Source organism: Hippopotamus amphibius, chromosome 2 (assembly GCF_030028045.1).
Source record: "Hippopotamus amphibius kiboko isolate mHipAmp2 chromosome 2, mHipAmp2.hap2, whole genome shotgun sequence".
NCBI classification, from domain to species: Eukaryota; Metazoa; Chordata; class Mammalia; order Artiodactyla; family Hippopotamidae; genus Hippopotamus; species Hippopotamus amphibius.
In genome coordinates this window covers 36243321-36264929 of record NC_080187.1, presented here as the reverse complement: position 1 = coordinate 36264929, position 21609 = coordinate 36243321, and the positions used below count along the sequence as shown (strand labels likewise).

At 45.3% G+C, this 21609-nt stretch overlaps 1 protein-coding gene across 18 annotated transcripts in view; it reads left to right on the top strand.

Moving 5' to 3' along the window:
• FRMPD1 (FERM and PDZ domain containing 1) overlaps positions 1-21609 on the top strand; it is a 134099-nt gene that overhangs the window by 106383 nt on the left and 6107 nt on the right. For 17 of the 18 annotated variants that reach the window (XM_057723445.1, XM_057723452.1, XM_057723438.1 and 14 more), the window contains 10 exons: positions 2831-2938; positions 6730-6825; positions 11132-11257; positions 12261-12446; positions 13301-13437; positions 14524-14650; positions 14797-14892; positions 16672-16854; positions 17647-17794; positions 20015-20821. In XM_057723445.1, the coding sequence (XP_057579428.1) occupies positions 2831-2938; positions 6730-6825; positions 11132-11257; positions 12261-12446; positions 13301-13437; positions 14524-14650; positions 14797-14892; positions 16672-16854; positions 17647-17794; positions 20015-20821 (2014 nt within the window). The remainder of the gene's footprint in view (positions 1-2830; positions 2939-6729; positions 6826-11131; positions 11258-12260; positions 12447-13300; positions 13438-14523; positions 14651-14796; positions 14893-16671; positions 16855-17646; positions 17795-20014; positions 20822-21609) is intronic. The other variant, XM_057723449.1, reaches the window with a different exon arrangement.

Sequence of the window (21609 nt, the reverse complement as noted above, 5' to 3'; positions counted from 1 at the left end):
TTTAATAACGTATTTAATAATCTAATCTAATTGATCACATACCAGACCACCAGAAAACTAAATTCCCCAAAAAAGCCACTGTATAAGTCTCTTTTACAGAATATAATAAAACACCAATTGATAATTATCGAAAACTTAATTAAAACCACCCGGTCATTTGGAATAAAATTGCAATCTCCTAAGTAAAGATGGAGTCAAACAGAAAAGCAAAAATTACCATTATTTACTAGCTAGAAAATAATTAAAATTTAGAACTCTACTTCTTAGGACTTATATATAGTTGAAGCTATACTCAGAGTAAAATTCATAACCTAAAAAGTGATTTTATTATTTAATAAGAAAATATTATTATTTAATAATAAGATTTTATTATTTATTATTTAATAAGAAAAAAATTTTCTTATTTAATAAGAAATTTTATTTTTTAATAAGAAAACAGGTTAAGTAAATATTCAATGCAAAAAGTAGGAAGAAAAGACTAATAAAACGAATTATAAAGCAGATTAAAGAAAATGATAAAAATTTAAATGATGCTTTGGAAAACAGAAAAAATTGGAAAGTTGATAAATAAATCCAAGAGCCAGTTCTTTATAGGAAAAAAATAAGAAAATAGGAGAACTTTAAGGAAAAGAAATATGTGGGCCTTATGTGAAGGAAACTAGAATAATACTGAAGGAAGTAAAATTTTTCTTTAATATAAGAGATGCATATTATGTTCCTTGATGGAAAGACTATTAATACATTGGATTTTCTCATATTACTGTATATGCTTAGGGCAAATTCGAACTCCCTGTGGGACTTTAATTTGGATTTTGACGAAGTATATCAAGGTGAGACTTATCAAGAAAATCTTTTTTAAAAAAGAATAATGAGGATGGCCTTGAACTACCAAACTTTAAAACTAATAAAGCTGCAATAATTACAATAATGTGATATTGATGAAATGTTGGAGATATCAGTATAATCAAATAGAAAGTCCAAGAACAGATACTAGTATAAGATTTAGTATGTGATAAATGTGCCAAACCAAATCAGTGGGAGAAAAGATGATTATTCAAGAAATCATATGGGGACATTTCTTTAGGTATTTGGAGAAAATAAAGCCTCATCTCGCACCATTTGATATTAAAGACTTAAATATAAAAACAAACCATAAAAATATCAACGATACGGATGAGCATCTATCTGGTCATAAGCTGCAGAAAGAATCCCTAAGCATCTAGGGAGTGGGAGGAAGTACAGTGGAACAAACAGCTATTTGATTATGTGGAAAAAATTCAATTTCTGTGCCAAAAACTTTGCAACACTAAAAAGAAAAGAAACTGTTGTCTCTTCTGTTTATTTGACAAGTGTTATCTTTTTTGTTTGTTTCTTATAAATAGAATAGGAAAAAACCCATCTACATAGGACTAGATGTTTGCCATAAACATGACAGAACAAGTGTTTTATGCACAGATAAATGGAGAGTCTCCTATTCTAAAAGGAAGAATTTATCTATGAAATAATGTGAAACCAATACCTAAAAAAATAGTATACTGAAAGCTAATCACTATCAATGATCATGCAGGTGTTGAGAGATTCTTTTTATTTAGCTGATTATCATCTTGTGGAGAACATCTTCATCTTAATTAGGTAGTCCTTTTCCTACTCTATTTCCAAGAAATGAAAGCAAAAGATAGCACTCAAGTAAAGAGAGGGAAACAGCATATAGCTGCCTCTTTCTAAAAAATGAAAAGTATAGGGAGAGGAAAATTTACATATTCCAGTACCATTCCTGAGATTCCTGTGAGGTTCCCAAGAAGAGAGGAGTGTGAATACTGTACTTTGGAGGGACTGTAGGGAAAGCTAATATCAGCCCAGGTGATGGCCCCAGAGCCCCTGAGAAATGCCCTGAATATTGTCTAGCCCACTCGGGCCTCTCACCTAGAGTTCTATGATCATAAGACAAATGATCATGTATTTTTCACTTCATCAAGATTGCTCATCTTTGCCCAAGTGGATTCTTAGAGTCCTCAGATGATTTGAAATAGTTAGGAATTATAAAATCCAAAGTTGGAATATTAATTACTGCTTCTCTAGGACATAGAATTTTATGATTAAAATATGTTTTGGTTTAATTGTGTAGATCTGTGTTCCTATTATTTATTTATAATATATTAATTATTTACTATAATATTAATAGTAATATTTAATGTCTTATTTAGTTTGTGCCAAAAGAAAACCCTGCAAGGCAGGTATATGGGCCTCACACGCCCATGGACTCACATGCAGAAATCGGTGGGGCTGGGCTTCTAGGTAGTTCGACTCCAGAACCCACACTCATTAGCATCATGCTGCTTCTGCCTCCTGCAGAATTGTGCCTCTTCTGCACAGGTCCCATATGTGCAGAAGAGAAGACTGAAGGCCAAAGAGAAGAATGTACACACACACACACACACACACACACACACACACACACACACACACACACAGAGCTGGTTTTCTTCCATAACAGTTTGTGTTTGAGGTAGTTCTCAGAACTGTTGAGTAGCCGAAGTTGGGTTGGAATTCAGGTCTCTTTGCTCACAGGCCAGTTCTCTTTGTCTCCATCATACCACAGCCCTTGGCCACTGTGTTGAATCTTGAGCTGTCCTCAGACACATAAGAACGTTGTTTTGAGATCCCTAAATTTATGAAAAGAGATCTTTAATGGAATGTCATCCTTCTGTGTCGGTTTTCATTGTATTCTCAACAACTGTCAGAGCTTTTGCTTTTGTTTTTAAGAAATGAGAAAATGTACATGGCTTTTATAAAAGTCCTGTTCTAAAGTATGTCGTGTAATGTTTTGCAGGGAGTCCCCAAGTCCTCCTTCCTGACAGAGGAGAAGCGAGCCAGGCTGAAGACCAACCCTGTGAAGGTGCACTTTGCCGAGGAAGTGCTCGTCAGCGGACACAGCCAGGTGCGTCAGTGGTCAGGGGGTTGAAATGACTCTTCATGAAGCGGGCCAGCTGCCTCCTGGCACGTGTCTCCCAGATATGCTGGAATCCACAGCATGGAGGGGATGCAGAGGGAGTGCAGTGGGCTTGCTGGAGGCTCTGTGCCCTCTCAGTGAGGTGCCTGCAAACCATGGACGGGGAGAAACTCACTGGGTGTGGCTCTGTCATTCTGTGACGCCATTTTTCTGCCCTTGAAATTTCAACAGAGTCCAGTTGTTTATTTCTCATTCTGAATCTTCAAACTTAGTATTATATTCCCTCTGAAGGTGATATATTGATAGTAGTGATGGTGGGGGCGGGGAGGTTGCTTTTTTTAAAGAGCCTGTCATCTGTCAAACCTCAGTTGTGTGAATTTGGGGTACATGCTCCTTAATCATCACCATACCCTGCAGGGGAGGTATTTTAACAAAAAGAGGAAGCAGAGGCTTAGCGAGGTTAAGAAAATTAACCTCTGAGATCACATAGCTAGAAATATAGGAGCGCAAGTCTTTGTGACCAGTTCTTCTGTTTTCCACTATGATATGCTGTCTAGTCTTTTTTGATATGGGAGTACTCAGGATTGGTGTGGTTGGATATGGGGGTTCAGAAGACAGGTTTGTAAAGGGAAAATGTTGGCTAGAGTTTGATGTTTTTAATGTGGACTGTTAAATAAGGACTCATATATTCATAATTTAAATATTTTCCCCCCAGTGGTCTGTAACTATTGCCATTCTGAATTCAGTGATCAATAAGACATTTTGAGGGACTTCCCTGGTGGCGCAATGGTTAAGACTCCACGCTCCAGTGCAGGGGGACTGGGTTCAATCCCTGGTCAGGGAATGAGATCCAACATGCTGCAACTAAGTTTGCATGTCACAACTAAGGAGCCCATGTGCTGCAACTAAGGAACCCGCCTGCCATAACTAAGATGCAGCGCACCCAAATAAATAATAAATAAATAATAGATTTTGAAACTTTCAAATCAGAGCTTGTCCTTATCTGGTCTTCTTAGCTTAGAGACCAGAGAATGGGGACTCATGGCCATTTTAACACAGGATTCGGGTGATCTGGTTCACATCTGGAGAGCCCTTATTTTCTTCTTGTCCTGCTGCTTGACAGACCCCACCTTCAATTAGACCTGAGAGTAAAAGGTGGATTTGTTCAGGAAGGGCTAGTGGGAGGCCTAGTGTATTAATCAGAAAAGACCCGAGATCCTGTCCGTCTGAAATATTTGAGCCTCTGTGTATCCATGTTTCTGAACATGGATCAAACCTGTTCAGCAAATTAAATTTTGATTCAATGTATGTTTTTAAGAGTAGTACAGAGTAATGAGAAGTAGAGGCTAGAACCAACTAACACAACAGGTGGAGAATAAAGGTTCTGCAGATGTGAACCAGATCTCCTGGGGAGACTTGCACGTCAGGGCACTAAGTCTCTGTATCAACCACATATAAGGCAGAGACAGCCAAATCACTGAGAGTTCATCATTGTGACCTACCTTTTCATCCTCTCAAGTGTTTAAAAGATGATAAAATCAGTTGCTAAACTTTCTCCCTTGAAACATCCTAAGACCCTAGAAGAATCTGAAATAGGAAACCAACATTTGGGGATTTGGGTTTTTTTTTTTTTAATTGAGGTACAGCTGATATACAATATAAGTTTCAGGTGTATAACATCGTGATTCACAATTTTTAAAGGTTATATAGTCCATTTATATTTATTATAAAATATTGGCTATATTCCCTGTACTGTACAATATATCCCTGTAGCTTATTTATTTTATACATAGTAGTTTTTACCTCTTAATCCCCTACTCCTACCTTGCCCCTCCCCACTCCCCTCTCCCCAGTGGTAACCACTAGTTTATTCTCTATATCCATGAGTCTGTTTCTTTTTTGTCATATTCACTAGGTTGTTTTATTTTTTTGATTCTGCATACAAGTGATATCATACAGTATTATCTTTCTCTGTTTGCCTTAAGGAAACCAACACTTCAAATATGCTTAACTTTGCTAACTGTTAAAGAAATGCAAAGAAAAATAATAAGAACTGCCACTTATACTTAGTAAATGACCACAAAGAAAGAAAAATGTAAGCCCTAATACCGAGCAAGTAGCTATACTCATGTACTTGTTGGTGGCTTTGTAAATTGATTTAATCTTTGGGAGTAGAAAACAACAAAAGTTAATGAATTCCATAAAAGTGGGCCAGGGAGCACCTTCTTATTAATTTAATAGAATAATTTAAATGCAAAAGTTCATGTATTTAAAGATATCTGTTGTACTGATATATAAATTGCAAAAAAATAAATTGAAAAAATGTTAAATGTCTAGGGCAGAAGAATGGTTAAAGAAATTCTGATATTTCGACTCACTAGAATATTTATAAGTCCATTAAAATATAAACATTAAACCCACATGAAGAAGTATGCATGTGTTGAGTAAAAACGCGCGTGGAATCATGCGTGTTCTATTCGCGTGGCTCTCTAAAAGCTATTTACAGGTATAGGTAAAAATTGGAAGAAGCCTTAGAGGAAAGTAAATGGTGTTAGTTATGTGATGATGTTATGGATGCATTTTTTTTGTACATCACAAATAATAAAGTACCAAGGAAAGCATGTCATACTTAGGAAATCCAAAGATTAAGATTTCTAAATCTGAAACCAGAGTGGAGAGATGACAGCATGAGTGGTGTGAAATCCCTCACCTCTGACTGAGTGTGAAATGGCACTGGGACATGCACATATTCGTTTTGCTTCCATAAAAGTACTATGGCTTAAAGAAAAAAAGTTATGTAGAGTAATGAATGTGAGTCTAGCTTAAAAGATACAAGTGCCCTTATATTTAGAAAATACAAAATTCTCATCTGAAAAAGCCTGTCAGATTTTTGAAAGAAGATGGTAAGTTCCTAACCCAGGTGAGCTTCGTACCCAAACTCTTTGCAAAGTTAGAGCTGGGGGCAGTTGTAGCTGAAATCCTGGAGACTCTAGAACCTCTCTCAGGTTCTGGAGGATACCAGCCCCAAAGTCTATCTTCAACGAAACACTTAGAGGTCACTTTTTTTATGAGAGCTGGCCCTAGGGGAATTCTCCAAACCCAAAGGGAGTCATTTCCCTGCCCTGCTCTACCTCAGGAATTCTGACTGGTCTGGGGTCACCACACACAGACCAGTCCTGTGCTTCCCTCCCCCAAAGCCCTCCAGGAGTGGCAGAGTCCCTTAGGAGATCCTGTAAATCCAGGGTGATGGCTGGGATGAGTAGGGGCGGAGAGCAGCCCTCTGCCTTTGGTGATGCTTTACTATAGGGAATGCAGCAGTAAAATGTGGAGGGGGCTCTGATGGAGCTTCCAACCCCCCAGATCACCCAGCCCCACAAGAAACAGTGCAAGAATCTCAGGAAGGCCCATTTGGGACAATGTGCATACTTGTCACCTGACTTGCCATAAGGGTGGCAACCAGCAGTGAGGTGCCAGCTGATGGCCATGTAACATCATTCAGGCTCGCACAGTGCTGTCAGTATATTCATGGCAGGGCTCACTCTTCACCCTCATTCGTCCTAGCAGTTCTAGTGGCTCTCCCTGCAACAAAGCACACCTGTACCTGTGTGGCATAGGCCTCATCCATAGGAGAAATCTCCAAATGTCAAGAATCAACCTACGACGTGAAGAGAAGGTTGGGGAGAATCCTGCTCTCCATACCAGGCAGGGCCAGGGAAGCTGCGGGTCTGTCACCCAGGGACAGGAAGGGACAGTCTCAACTCCACTCTTGTGTTTTCCAGGGTAATTCTCTGTTGTGTATGCCCAACGTGCTCAAGGTGTACTTGGAGAATGGACAGACCAAAGCTTTCAAGTTTGAGGCACACACGACTGTGAAGGTATTCAGAGTAAACTTGAATCTCTTTCCCAGTGAGAATTTGCTGGATCCCAGGACCTGGGGGCCATCTTGCATTGCAGCTGCCTTGGTGATCTCACAACCACCATGGTCTGAGCACCTGTAACAAGCCAAGCACTGTGTTATCTCATTTAGTTGCACAAACACCCAGCAAGCTGGTATTTTAATCAGCATCTTGCAGGGGAGGAAATCAGGGCTCAGAGAGATGAAGTGCCCAATACAGCTCATAAGCCTTCACCCTTAACCACTGGGATTCCCTGCCTCTTGTATAGGACTCCACCTGCTACCCACAAGGCTAGAGTCTCTAAAAACCCAGGCGAAGTGTTGGGGTAGGTCCAGGCCCCTGTGAATTCTGTTCTAGTTAAAAGTCAATTCGAATTATATTTAAGTTCTCACAAAGGAGATGCTCTGAGGCAGAGCGAGGTAGAAAGTGGTCTCTATCTCCCAAGAGCTTGCAATCTAGTTTAGGGAAGATGGACATTCTAGGAGCTCCCAATAGTCCAAGGCACAATGAAGTAAGAGCTGTAAAGAGAGTGACGAGGAAGTGCTCAGCATGCAGGTGAAGAGCACCACCTACTCCATCCCATCGGGATGTCAGAGGCTTTGCGAAGAAGCTGGACCTGAGCTGAGCTTTGAAGGGCGACTAGGACTTCAACAACGGCAGGTGGGGACAGGGCTTTTGAGGGGTTAGAGGATGCACATCCATCTGAAGAAGTCCCATGAACTAAGGCAGAGAGCCAGTAAGACAGGCATTGCCCAGGAAGTGGTAAACCATCCCCCAGGACTGGAACACAGGCCATTTTCTTGTGGGAGGAGTGGGAGACGACACAGGCTGGCTGGGGACGGCCTCGAATGGCAGGCAGCAGAGTTTGGATTTTATCCATAGACAATAAGGGATGGCACTATAGTTTCTGAACAAGGGAGCAAGTAGTATTACAGGGAGGCTCCAGGGAAGAAGCAAACAAAGGAGTTGTTCAAACATTAAAAATCCTGTAAGAGTCAACACTAAGCCCAGCTCTTTTGATAGTGGGGGAAGAACAGGTTCAGGAGGGCAGGTGCAGCCATCGGTACTGGAGAGTAGCCAAGATACACACACACACACAGAGTCACACATGTGCACATGTACCTGTATGCACACGTGCATACTCAGTGCACACACATGTGCACACAGCCAGTGTTCCCTGGCACCTTCCTGTGGCAATTCCTAGGGCTGCCTCAAATGCCCTATCCTAGTCTTACCTTGGCATGACTGAGGAGAAGCTGGAGAAAGGCTGTCTGAGCCTGGGAAACTCAAGCCCAAAGGAGGAAAAGGAGGGAAGAATGGATTTGTTCAGTGTTCACTACATGTCTGATACTCTCCTGGGCACTTCCTCGTGCACTGCTTCACTAATGCCCCCAGTAACCTTGTAAAGTGACAAGTCTTAACCCACTTTTCAGATGAGAACACCGACCCAAGAGATCCCAAACTTGTCAAGGTCAGCTATCTCCTAGCTGGCTTCCAACTTGGTCTGTTGTCTCTGAACCCTGCACAGGAGCTGGCCACACTGCCATTCGGCATAAAAGTTGTGCAGATGCATTAGACAAGGTTTCTACTTCTGTCATCTTTGAGCAAGAAGCATTAGAATGAAGGGGATGATTTATTCAAAGTGAGTCCTCCTTTGGTAGCCAAAAGACTTTGAGATGATTTACAGTATAAGTACATACCACAAGGGAATTAAAGCCAAGATGACAGATGGAGTTGGGGAAATGGGCAAGAACTTAGCTGGTAAAATACTGGTTAATCTTACTTATCTGTAGCAGCCAAATTTTTAAAAAGCAAATCTTTTAGCTCTTTGTGACAGGGGAAAAAAGGGAAAAATCACCATCAGGTCATCAGTGACTTCTTTTCCCCACTCACTTACCAAGAGAAGCAAAGTTCTTACATTAGAAAACCCTCTTTCTCTAAATCAAGGAAAAAAGTATGTCATTTGACCCAGTGAACATTTAGTGACTCTTTTTTGTGTGCTGGCAAAGCTGTTGGTGTTACAGAAACGAATTACCTAGGGTCACTCCCTTAGGGAGCCCGGAGTCTTGGGGAGGGGGGCTGGGGTGAGGAGATGAGACCTGAGGCTAATTCATGAAGTAACTAGGGTGGGCACAGTGTGCTCGGAACCAGGAAAAATGGGACGTGAAAACAGTGTGGTGTGGGCTCCAGGGAGAGAGAGCTTCCAGCTGGGTGGCAAGGAAAGGCCCCTGGGATGCGATGGCCTGTGAGGCCGACTTGGAAAGATGGACAGGAATGGGTCGGGAGTGTGTGAAGGCAGCTTCCCAGGCATGGGGAATGACACGACAAAGACCCAGTGACGGGAAAGTTTGGCAAGCGTGTGGGCCTTACGAGCAGGGTACACTGGGAGAAGCAGCAAAAGATAAAGTGGGAGAAGTGGGTTGGCACCTGATACTTGACAGCTTTGAACACTGAGCTGAGGAGTTTGGAGCTGGGCTAGTGGGCCGTGGGGAGCCACTGCATATCCTTGAGCCAGGGAGAGCATGAGCCATACAAGGCTTCGACAAGCTCCTCCAGATCAACGGTCAGCAAACTTTTCTTGTAAAGAGCCAGATAATAAATATTATAGGTTTTTCAGGCCATGGGGCTTCTGTCATGGTTACTTAGCTATGCCATTGTAGAGAATGGATGCAGCTATATTCCCGTATATATATATATATATATATATATATATATATAACTTTAATTACAAAAACAAGCAGTGGGCCAGATTTGTCCCACAGGCGATGATTTGCCAACCCCTGCTCTAGATGCAAAAGGTGGAGGTCAGATGGGTAGCAGGGGTCCTTAGGACACCACTCGACAAAGCCAGAAGAAATGCGTAAGCTCAAGCTGAATGGAGAATGGAGAGAGGGGACAGAGTCGAGAGAGGGGCTCTCCATCATGTCGAGCACACAGAAGGCACTGAGTTAATGTTGAGTTACAGAAGCAGGTGGATTCTTCAGGACTTCGTCACTGGTTAGCTGTGGAGGGTGGCAGAGCAAGTGGAGAGAGGGTTCAGAATCGGGAGCTGGGAGGAGCGGGTAGCACCTGATCATTTGGCACTTACTAAAATCTGAGATTCTGGCCAGACATCTGTGATGAGTCTGTGATGATTATTTATTCATTGAGTGAACGTTCATTGAGCATCACAGAGTGTCAAACTTTGGGGATATGATGGAGCACAAGACAGGCAGGGTTCACATCCTGGGGGAGTTTAGCATCTAGCGGGGTAAGTGACAATAAGCAGGAAAGCAAATAGCAGCAGCTAGCATATATTGAACACTTGCCATCTGCCAGGGGCTGTTCTAAATTTCACGTATGGGGAAATTAATTTAATGCACACAACAACCCCTGAGAAAGGTGTGAATGTTATGACCATTTTAGAGATGAAAACACTGAGGCACAAAGAGAGTAAGCACTTTATCCAGGGACACAGAGCTAGTGAGTGGAAGTCCAGGTCTAGAGCCCACTCCCTTTACTGTACTGTCTGTTACTAAAGAACAGAGCTGTCATTGAAGAAAATCATATCCAATAATGATGAAGGAAATCAATAGGACCCCGGGACAAAGAATAACAGGGGCAATCACATTTGGATACAGAGACCAGAGAAAGCCTCTCTGAAGAGAAGGAAATAGCCTTGTGTGGGAAGAGTGTGTCAGGCAGAAGGAACAGCATTGAGAAGGCCCCAAGGCAGCAAAGACCTTGTGATGACAGGGGGCCACTGCAGTGAACGAGGATATGTGGCGTGGCAACTCTGGTGGCACAGTATTAATTATCATCTCATCCCATCAGCTCCTCTAAGTAGGCATCATTATCCTCCATTTCGCAGGAAGAGGCAGGTTCAGAAGCGTCAGGCTGATTTCCCACAGCTGCAGAGAGAGTAGGTGGTGGGACTCTGTCTGGTAAGCAGCTGATGATGCAGACCCCAGAGAGAGGACGAATCCGGAGACCTTGAAGAGAGGTGTAAGGCCCAAGGGATGGACTTAGCCTTCCAAGGAAAGCAAGAGAGGGTGGCCATATGGGTGGCACTGGAGCCCTGAAGGGAGGGGAGGGTGTACCACCGTGAAGGGCGATGGAGAAGTTCCACATGTGACCCGACAAGGTTCGGCTGTCTGCGTTGGCAGTGGACTCGCTCAGTACAGGCCTTTCTCTCCCCAGCTGCACCGAGGAGCAGAGAGAAGGTCAGCTTGTGCCTGAACTGCTCTGTGCCTGAACGTGAGGGCTGGCCTGCTTCTCAGTGACCCTTACACCTTTGTGCCTGCAGGATATCATCCTCACGGTGAAGGAGAAGCTGTCGATCCGAAGTACAGAGTACTTTGCGCTGGCCCTGGAGGAGCAGTACAACATCTCGCGGCTGCACCTGCTGTACGAGGAGGAGCTCATCCAGCAGGTACCACCGGCTCCTGCTCCTGCTCCTGGTGAGGAGATCTGGGCTGGGCAAGCTGCACGCCCCAGCCAGAACCCTTGGGTATAGGGCTCAGCACATCAGCGGGTTTGATGCGCTTTCTTGTGCCCAGAAGGCACAGAGCTCATTCGGCCTGGTTTTCGTGTGAGGTAGGCAGGCCCGCATTTTGCAGACAAGGAGACAGAGGCTTAGAGAAGTAAGGTGACTTACTCAAGGTTACACAGCCAGTAGAGCTCCATCTTTTGCTTCCCATTCTGATGACCTTCCTCTGAACCTGATGCCTTTGAGATGTCAGGGAAGTATCTGTTGCTGTGTCTAAGCCCTTTTTGTGAGATTTGCCCCCTGAGTTCGTCCCTGATGGCAGGACAGGGCTAACACAGTCAGTCCATCTGTACTGCTCAATCTTTCAGCCATTCAGTGATTTGTTATACCAGCTTTTTAAAGCCAAACACAAGTCAGTTCTATAATTTTTAAGAAGAGAAACAGCATTAGCAAGGCATGAACTCATGGAAGCCTTTCTGAGCATTCCTTGTTACAGATGAATTCCTGCCATGGTCACTCATCTTCTAAAACTGCTGCTTACAAACTTCTTTTTTTGAATCACTTTTGTTCCATTAACATTGGAAAAAGAAATCAGGTTAAATCACTAAAGTAGTTGAAGTGAAAAAAAGGAAGGTGCAGGATATATATATGTACACACACACACATAACATATACTGTTATTTGTGGGAAAGAAAAGAATGTACATTTATAGGAGCATATAGACACATATACTGTCTCTGGAAAGGTACATAAGAAACCAGATGTAGAGATTTCTTCTGGAGAGGGGAACAGATTGATGGGATCAGTGGGAAACTTTGCTCTTTTTGAGTTTTTTACATTTTATACCCATGGGAAAGTTAAATCAGGGGCAAAGGTCTGCACTGACTTGGGAAGCACTAAAACTGAAATCTCTGGGGACTGTCTTTCATTGTCTTTTTTTTTTAAGTTGTTTTGTGGAATAACTGTGAGAACAAAAGCAGAAGATGAATCGTGTCTCTCTTATGCATCGCAGGTGGTAGAAAGGGAGGAGTCACATGACTACCGCTGCCTCTTCAGGGTGTGTTTTGTTCCCAAGGACCCCCTGGATCTCCTGAAAGAAGACCCCATAGCCTTTGAATACCTCTATCTGCAGGTGACCCAGTCTGCCCTTCCTAAAATAACAGTGCTTGTTCTCAGAGGTGGCACATTGGGTTATTTTGAACACGAGCTCAAGGCAATTAAGCAACTCCCTCGTAGGGATTATCTTTATCTCAGGTAGAGTGGGGCTGATTATCCCTCAGAATTCCTTTTTAAGTCACTGAGTTGCTATGTTAGGAGATTTGCGATATATTAATGAAATTAAGGCTTAGTCCTCATTGTAGATGATACATTGTCTAATACCATTTAGGATCTTTAGAGTTACAGTTTTTAGTACTAAAAAAGGGCATTAGAACTTCAGAGCCTTACTTCAGAAATGATGAAACTGAGTCTTGGAAAGCTCACGTAATTTGCCTGGGTCACCGATTTGGTGGTGGAGCCAAAAATGGATTCCTTGATCTCCTAGCCTGGTGCTCCCCCCTGCTCTACCTCCATAGGTGAGGTTTATTATGTCGTTTTTATTCCGATGAAGAAGTCATTTGGGAGACATCACCATGTTACAGATGAGATAACTAGGTGGATTGACTTGCCCAAAGTCTCAAAAAGTGGTGGCAGCAAATAATAACAATGACAGCAGCAGTACTTTATATTTAAATAATACTGAGTCCCTATACCTGCTTTCAAATGCATTCTCTAATTTAAACCTCACAGAAGCCATAGAAAGTAGAAGTGACTATCCTCATTTATCAAGGGGAAGTACCAATGTTCAGAGAGTCTTAAGAAAGTAACCAAGGTCACACAGCCAAGCATTGGCAGAGCCAGATCTCAAAGCTCCCTTTCACCCAAGAGAACTAGGAACACAATCTGTCTGTTCTTGTTTCCCAGTTCCTCTGATCTGTTGTCTTCTAGAGCTGCAGTGACGTGCTCCAGGAGCGCTTTGCCATGGAAATGAAATGCAGCTCTGCGCTCCGGCTCGCGGCCCTGCACATCCAGGAGCGGATCTACGCATGTGCCCAGCCACAGAAAATCTCTTTGAAGTACATAGAGTGAGTGGCAGGGGACTTCTGTGTCCCACCAGCAGCCGCTGTGTTGCATTTATAACTTGGCTGGCCCTGGGCCAGGATGGCCAGATTCCACAGAAAGCTGATACTCACCCACCTACCCATCTGTCCCTTGTCTTCCCATTTTACTTCCCTCTCTGCCCTATCCAACCCAGCCTGGCTTCCCCAGACGTCAGACCCTGGCTGCTCCCTCTGGGGCAGAAGCCAGCTCCAGATGGAAGGACACAGGATCCCGTTGTAAATTCCCAGTTCCTGGGAGGATGTCTCAGGAAATCAGTTGACAACTTCAGCGTAAAGCTCATCTGAGGACAAGAATGCCTTAGGAAATTCATTCTATGTGAACCAAATTGTGTTGTGTTACATTCCTAGTAGGGCAGTTTCAAGTCCTGGGGTTCTGACACTTCCTGATTCTTAGCTTAAAATTTCACTTTGCTCTGGGTGGTATCACCCACATTTGCTAACCTCCTCAGCAAATCTCAGCTCTGTCTCACCTGAGCATCAAAATCAGATGGGGAATTATATTTAAAAAAATAAAACAAATCCTTGGCCTTACCCCTGATATACTAGGTCAAATCTCTAGGGAGTAGGACCTGAGAATCTGTATTTTTAACTAGTTTGTTGGAGAGTTTTGAGGCTGTTAGGCCGGCATCCTTCTGCAGCATGGCCTCAGGTACTCACAGGTGCTATGCATTGCCCCTTGAGAGTGTGCGATACATGTGTGGTGAACAATGAGCTCCTAGAATAATCATGGGATTTAATTCCTGAATGGCTGGTTTTTGCGGAGTGTGTGTATGTGTTTGTATAAATAAATAAGTAGATAGATAGATAGATAGATAGATAGATAGATAGATAGATAGACAGATAGATAGATAGATAGATATCACACACAGAGTCTTCAATCTGTATTTACATACATCCCATAAAGCCAGCCATATATCTTCTGCTGAGAGAGAGGCTTATAATCACAGTATTCTTAGAATACTAACTACTGAATCAAATATAGCCATGCTCTTCATTAGAGTCAAGTACTCTGTAAAAATGGGCCTCCTTGTCTCCAATGTCTCCTGGCAGGAAGGATTGGGGAATAGAGAACTTTATATCTCCAACTTTACTACGAAACATGAAAGGAAAAGACATCAAGAAAGCCATTAGCTTCCACATGAAGAGGAACCAGAATTTGCTGGAACCCAGACAGAAGGTAATGTAGCCACGGCCCCAGACTACCACACAGCTATCTCTTGGGAAAACTCAGGGAAAGAATTTTCAACACAGCCTGCCTTTTAGACAAATGAATAACTCTGACTTCAACAGTCGTTTTTGTTTTCTCTTTTTTCCTTATTTAAGCAACTTATTTCTGCTGCCCAGCTACGTTTAAATTATCTACAGATCCTTGGGGAACTCAAGACGTACGGTGGGAAAATCTTTAATGCTACTTTAATGGTAGGTATTAAAGAACTGTGGGGTCCTATCCTTATAAGGGATGCAAGAGGTCCTCTGAAGATCAATGTATCTGTTAGCCTACAATTCTTGAGGAGTGTCATGGATTGGAGTTTGTTTGGGAGACTACACTTTATGCCATTGGAGAGCGTCTGCTGTGCCACTGCTTGGCACCACCCCTCTGACAGATGCTGGGGGAGGCAGAGCTGCAGGAGACATGACTCCCATCCTCAAATGATGGAACAAGGCACTAAACTAGGCAGAGCAAAGCCATGAGAGGCACAGGACCATTACTGGGGAGTTGAAGACAGAGGCCACCACTGCCAGCTTCAGGTTGAGCGGGGAAGGAGAAGGGATTAAGGAAAGGCAAGAAGGTTGGATTTGGCCAGATTTCAGTACAGAGGAAAGGCATTCTGAGGGCAGGGTACTGTAAGCAGTTTACCCTGGAGCTGTGGGTATATGAAGGGAAAGAGAAAAAAATGGAAATCATGAAGGAAAGGTAATGTTAGATTGACTGCCACACTGGGGCCCTGATTCTTCAGAAGAAGGGAAGAAGTGAGGGGTGGAAGGGTGAGAAGGGAAAAGAGAAGCAAAAGAGCTCTCTGCTGGGTTACCCATTCCTCTCCTGGCCTGCTTTTTGGAGCCCAGGCCTAGAGCTATGTGCTTTGCTGCCGTCAGTGACAGAGGGTGTGGCTTAAGGGAACTCTCCCCCACCACTCAGTCAGCCCCAGAACGCTCCAGCACAAAGCCAGACAATTTACCAATTAGAGGTTATTTTTTTTTAATGATAGCAAAGTTCTTTTCAGTGGATTTGATGTGCCTTTCAGTCATCTACAGTGATGGGTCAATTTAATCAGACTGCTGAGCTAACAATGTAGATGGAAAAGGAGAATCAGTGTTTTGAGAGAAAGGAAGAGCATCAGTTAGGGGAAGGGAAAAATAGATTGAGTCTTTGTACAAGTAGAGAAGTAAATAATGGAAAAGAGACTGGATCACAGCAAGGAAAAACGTGAAAGTACAGGAGAAACTACCCACTTTTCCCAAGGGCTAATCCTGCCCTCTGCCAGCTGTCTAGATCCTGTCCCCAGCGCCTCTTTACCTTTCCTGTCTAAGGAAAGAACTGGTAGTGGGAGAAGAAACCAACCACATTGAACTGGCTCAGGGTGCTTGCTGCACACTGGGGGTTACAAATGTAGATACATGCAGACTCTGCTGTCAGGAACCTTCACATAGAATATGAGACCTGAATACAAATAATAACCATAAGAAGTCCTAGCTTAGTGCTATCGGAGAAGTCCGGAGGATGTGGTGTGGAAACGACACAGAGGAAAAGGACTGTTCTGGTTTGAGGAGCAGATCAGGCAGATGTTTTTTTGCAGGCAGTGGGTTTTGATGGAAGGTTTTAAAGACAAGTCAGGATTTTAATAGCTAATGATGACAAGTAATGATGACAGGCAAGGGATTCCAAAAAAAGGGCACAGCCTGAATATAGGCACATGGGTGTGAAAATATATAGTTGTGTTTATGAAACAGGTCAAAGTCCTGTGCTTTGATTCTCTATGGTGAGGCGTATTATGAGAGAGAAATTTATACTTAATTAATCTGTAGAGGGGGCTCAGGTTAGCCTATCACCTCACTTGGTGGTCTAAGGAAGTAATGGTGAGGACCTGAAGTAGGAATCAAGGGGTTTGCAGAGAGAAGTATCATGTCCTACATGTATTGTTATAGTGGATTTTCACTAGCTTGTAAGCGGAAACTAATTCCCTTTCCCCTTTTCTGCAGTTACAGGATAGAGAATCCTACATTGCCCTTCTGGTTGGAGCCAAGTATGGCATTAGCCAAATTATCAACAGCAAACTCAATATCATGTCCACGTTGGCAGAGTTTGCAAACATCAGCCGTGTAGAGCTGACAGAAGAATCTGAGAAAGTGAGCATGGTCAAAGTGTATCTTCAGGACATCAAGGTAACACACAGGGGAGAGATTTCGAATCCAGCTTCTGAAATCTGGGGTTAAATTATTCGAGGGTAGTTTATATGAGTTTGGATATTAACAAAGTTTAATGTCCAACACTTGCTTAAGAGGTGGAATAGTCATCCTGTCCCATCAAAGGGAAGGTGATGAACCGGGTGTATTTTCTTGGGCAGGTCCTAAAAGGTTTTTTTGTATACACTGAGCTGGACCATGTTCTTCCCTGATGGGGAAACTTAGATGGGAGCGCCAGAGGGTTTTATTACATGCATGGGACCAGAATGGCTGCCCAAGATTTTGAGTGGCCGCAATTAAAGTGGGTAAATGGTATGGGGTACTTCCTGAACCTCTCTGGAAGGTCCTGCATTTATCCTGCCTTCCTTTGATTTAATCCCAACATGCTCAGGGATGGTGCTTCATTCTTCTTATCCCCCCTCCTCCTTCTCTACTCGCTCCTGCTCCTTTTCCTTTTCTAGGTCAGGTCTTGAAGGGGCCCCATGGTATGAATGAGCAGGGTAGGGTGGCTGAGGTGGGGGCTGCAGTTGGGATAGAGGGACAGAAGACATTGTGGAGATTGGGTGGAAGGAACCCACTGTTCATGTGTGAGTGTGTATGCACAGTCATTTCAAGTCTTTGTAGGTGAGAAGGTGGGACACCAGGGGGCCTGCCTGTGGGCCACGGCTGGATTTCGTTGGAATCTCTCATTGGCCTCACATGACCTTGTTGCCAGTCTTCAGACTATCTCTTAGTCCTTTATAAGCATAAGAGCTCTCTTTACCTTCCAAGGTTTTGACTTTGCTGCTGGAATCCAACAGTGCAAAAGACCTAGCCTGCCTGATTGCTGGGTACTACAGGCTGTTTGTTGACCCAGTTACCTCCATTTTCCTCTGGCCGGGAAACAAACAACAGGTGCACCGGGTGTCCGCTGAAGAAGGTGAGGCGCTGAGGCTCGCCCCAGGAAGGACAGGCCCATTTCACTGCCTTGTAGGTCAGGGCAGCCTGAAAGGAGGTGGTGCACTGACTGGAGCCGAGGCTTCCACTCAAGTGGATGAAAGCTATTTCTCCATTTATTTCCTGGTAAACAGTTGATCTTTCCAAAATCCTAAATAGAGAAGCTTTCTTTGTACTTGGGAGTCCCCTGAAGCCAAGGAAGGGTGTGGAAGGTCTCTGATTCCCTGTAGTATTTCCTAAAATCATCTCTAAGATCCACTGTATTTTATCTTTCTTTGCCAGTAAAACGAGTTGTCACTTGTTTGTTCAGGAAGTACAGCTGACCTAGCTTCTTATCCCATGCCCGGGTACTCTTCCGCATTCTCTTGAATTATAATAAAAATTCCCAACCTTACATGTTTAGAAGAAGGGGGTACATGGAGATAGAAAGGAAAATCATATGATGTAAGGAATGAAGTAGGAAGGCCAGATGAGGTGAACGTTTTCCTGGGCCACCTCCCAGTTTCTACCAGCTCTTGCTTCAGCACTCTTGATGCAGCATTTTCCCAGTGGTTTGCTGATAAATGTTTAACAACTGCCTCTGCAGGGGAAAAAACAAAATGAAACAGAACCCACATTTGGAGCAATTGCCTGTTTCTGTGGCGTAACGCTCCTGCCATGGCTAATTTCAAGCTCCCGATATGCTGTCAGTGAAGATGGAGGTGGGGAGAGGTGCTCGGTGGTGCACCTTGTATGGCGTTTCCTCCATGTGGATAAAATTGGCATGAGTAATCACGGGGAGTGGCTGATAGTAAACTGAAGTAAAATGATGAGAAAGTGAAGAGTTTTGTGTACTTGTTGCCTTTGTCTTTAACACAATTTATGAACAAGGAATGAGACCTCTGAGCCTGGTCAGGAAGACAGTGCCCCGGGGAGCGGTGCTGTTGTGGAGGCCTGGTGGGGGTGCCGCTGCTGCTGCTGGGTCCGGCGGCAGCGGTCACAGGAGGCCTGCAGAGCAGGAGGTCTTTGAAATAGGTCATGAAGAACAGGGTGGAGTTAACCAGGCAAAGAAGGGAGGAGAGACCATTTGAAGCAGAGGGGACACAATGGAGGCATGACACAAAGGGTGAGGCGGTGATCTGTGAGAAGCTCTCTGCCGTGGCTGGCATATGGGAAGGCTGCGGCGGGTCACCAGGCTGCTGGGAAGGGGTGGGCGCCACGCTGCGACGGCGGTGAGGAGGCCGCGGCGGGCTTCAGGGCCGCACTGTGACATGGGTGACCAGGCTGCTGAGGAGGGGTGTAGGCCATCCCGTGAGAGGGGTGACCAGCCTGTGAGAGGCCCCAACCTTAGTAGGAGAGTTAAGCTTGTCCCTGTAGGCAAGAGGAACCATCATAAGGTCTAAATAGAGTGTGATGTGATCAGAGAGACGTTTTTTGTTTGTTTGTCTGGTTTTTTTGGGCCATGCCACCCGACCAGGGATCAAAACCGTGCCCCCTGCAGTGGAAGCGAGGCGTTGTAACCACTGGGCCACCAAGAAGTTCCCCAGAGAGAAGTTTAAAAAGATCACACCTGAAGGCTTATGTTGCATGAGATATTGCAGACCTGGCTCAATGCCCCCCACCCTCTCACCATGGATCCCTCCTGGGTACCAGCAGTGGATGATTTTTCACTTTCCTAAAAGCCCTGTAGCACCAGTGGATCCCTAGGCCACGATTCAGAATAGTACCAGCCTAGCAGCCTCAAAACCCCCCATAAAGTTGCTAAAAATACAGATTCTCAGGCCCCACTGCCTAGATATTAGACTCAGTACATCAGGGCTAGGTCGAAGGGTCTGTTTTGTTTTGTTTCTTAAATATGATTTCCTGTCTGATTTTGCTGCGCAGTCAGGACAGAGCTGAGATTTTTAGGAGAGGCTTAGTAAACCAACTAAATATCCAGATGTTTCCGTGAACAGGTAGCTCTCCTTGGAGACAGAGGTAATCCTGTCTCCTTTAGGTGGTTCAGATAGATGTGGGAAAGGAGACTTGACGTTGTGGGGAGAACATGGACTTTGGAGTCCCAGGGATCCTGTGTCAGTCAGTGTAGCACGATCTGGGCCCGTCACCCTTCTGGACCTCAGTTCTCTCATCTGGAAGCTGGGAGGGCGGACAGAGTGGGGGCGGGAGGACACATAAGCGTCTGCCGGTCCCCGGATGCTGCTCTGTAACCCGTCCTGTGTTGCAGGTTATGAATCCAGGCCATGCAGCGACTCCGAGGAGTCCTCTGAGGTGGACTGCGTGCTGGAGCCCCTCTCTGACAGACGCCTGCTGAAGCTGGGCCCCTGCAGTCCACTTGTGGAAGAGGAGCAGCCCCCTGGGGCCGGCCCCACGCCTGAGGTGGCGGGGAAAGGCCCAAGCACCTGTGGGGCCAGCAGCATGACAGACAGCGCCGAGTCCGAGGCATCTGACTCGGCCAACACTGAGAGCCGCGGCTGCAGGACCAGCGGCTCGAGCGAGTCCATGGACGCCCTGGAAGAGGACGACCTGGATGCCTGCTCCTCCAGCAGATCTGGCTTCTTCCACCTGGGCTCACCAGGCTTCCTAGAGAGTCTTGATCCCGACAGCCAAGAGGAGAGAAGCAAGGTTGAAACCAGTGGCTTCCTCTGTCTCCTGGACCTGGCCCAGAGAGCCAGCCCTCAGTGCCAGAAGACAGAGTTTTCTGAGAGTTCCGCCCCCGAGACCTTCAGCTGGGGACCAGAACTGAGCACGGTCAGGCTGGACCCCAGGCTGTACGAGGGCAGCCGGATTGACTACTACAGCCTGTGTGCCAGTGTCTCCCCCGCCAGCCACCTGAGTGACAGCTCCGACAGCACGACTTCCCGGCAGGGTGGGGGCCTAGCAGCCTGGGCCCAGCGGGGTGGGCCTGGGGCCCAGCCCGGCTCCACGCTGCAGGCCCTGGCCCCAGGCCTGCCACTGGCCTTGGAGGATGGCAGTTCAGATGAGGAATACTACGATGCAGCCGACAAGCTCACACCCCCAGACGCCCTCTCAGGTGAGGCCGCCCCCACAGGCCCGCAGATTGTGCAGGCAGCGCCTCCGTACCCACCAGGAGCAGTGGCCGAGCTTGAAGGGAAAACACGGGTAAAGCACGAGCCTTGTTCTCTTTTGAGGTGGGCCACCTGGGCTCAGTGGACCACATTAAGGGCATCCCGACTTCAAGGAAAGGCTACAAGGGAGGTTCAGAGAACTGTGGGCAGGCAGAGACAGGCAGCATTCATTCAACAGTGGGAATCAGGGAAGGCTTCCCAGAAGAGGCAGCACATGGGCCAGGCCTTGTGAGATGGACAGAATTTACGTAGGAAGAAAAGGGTTTGACAGGAGGGATGGACAGGAGGCCCATCCGGGGAAGCGGCTGTGCCATTGTTGATCCTGAAGCTTGACATGAGGCCTTGAAACAAAAAGAACCCAACTGACAGGCTTGGGCGGCCCTGAAGGGACTCGGATGTAAGGCAGGGGATCATGTTTCTTTCAGGATCCTCACTCCTTCCTCCACAAAGAGCGTGGGGTGTCTTTCCACACAGAGTGACTTCCTAGGCTGACCTGAGATCCTTGCAGGACGTTTACCGACACACACACACACACACACACACACACTCTCTCTCTCCCTCTCTCTCTCACAGCACTCTGAAGAAAAAACAAATTGGAAAGTAGCACACAGACATTAAGGGTGACCTACTCGGAGCTGGGGAAGCCGCAGCCCTTTTCTTTGCTCCGGCCCCTTCCTGTTGCTCCCTGCCCTCTGGCGGCTTCCCATTGCTCAGTAGCCCCTGTGAGCCTCCT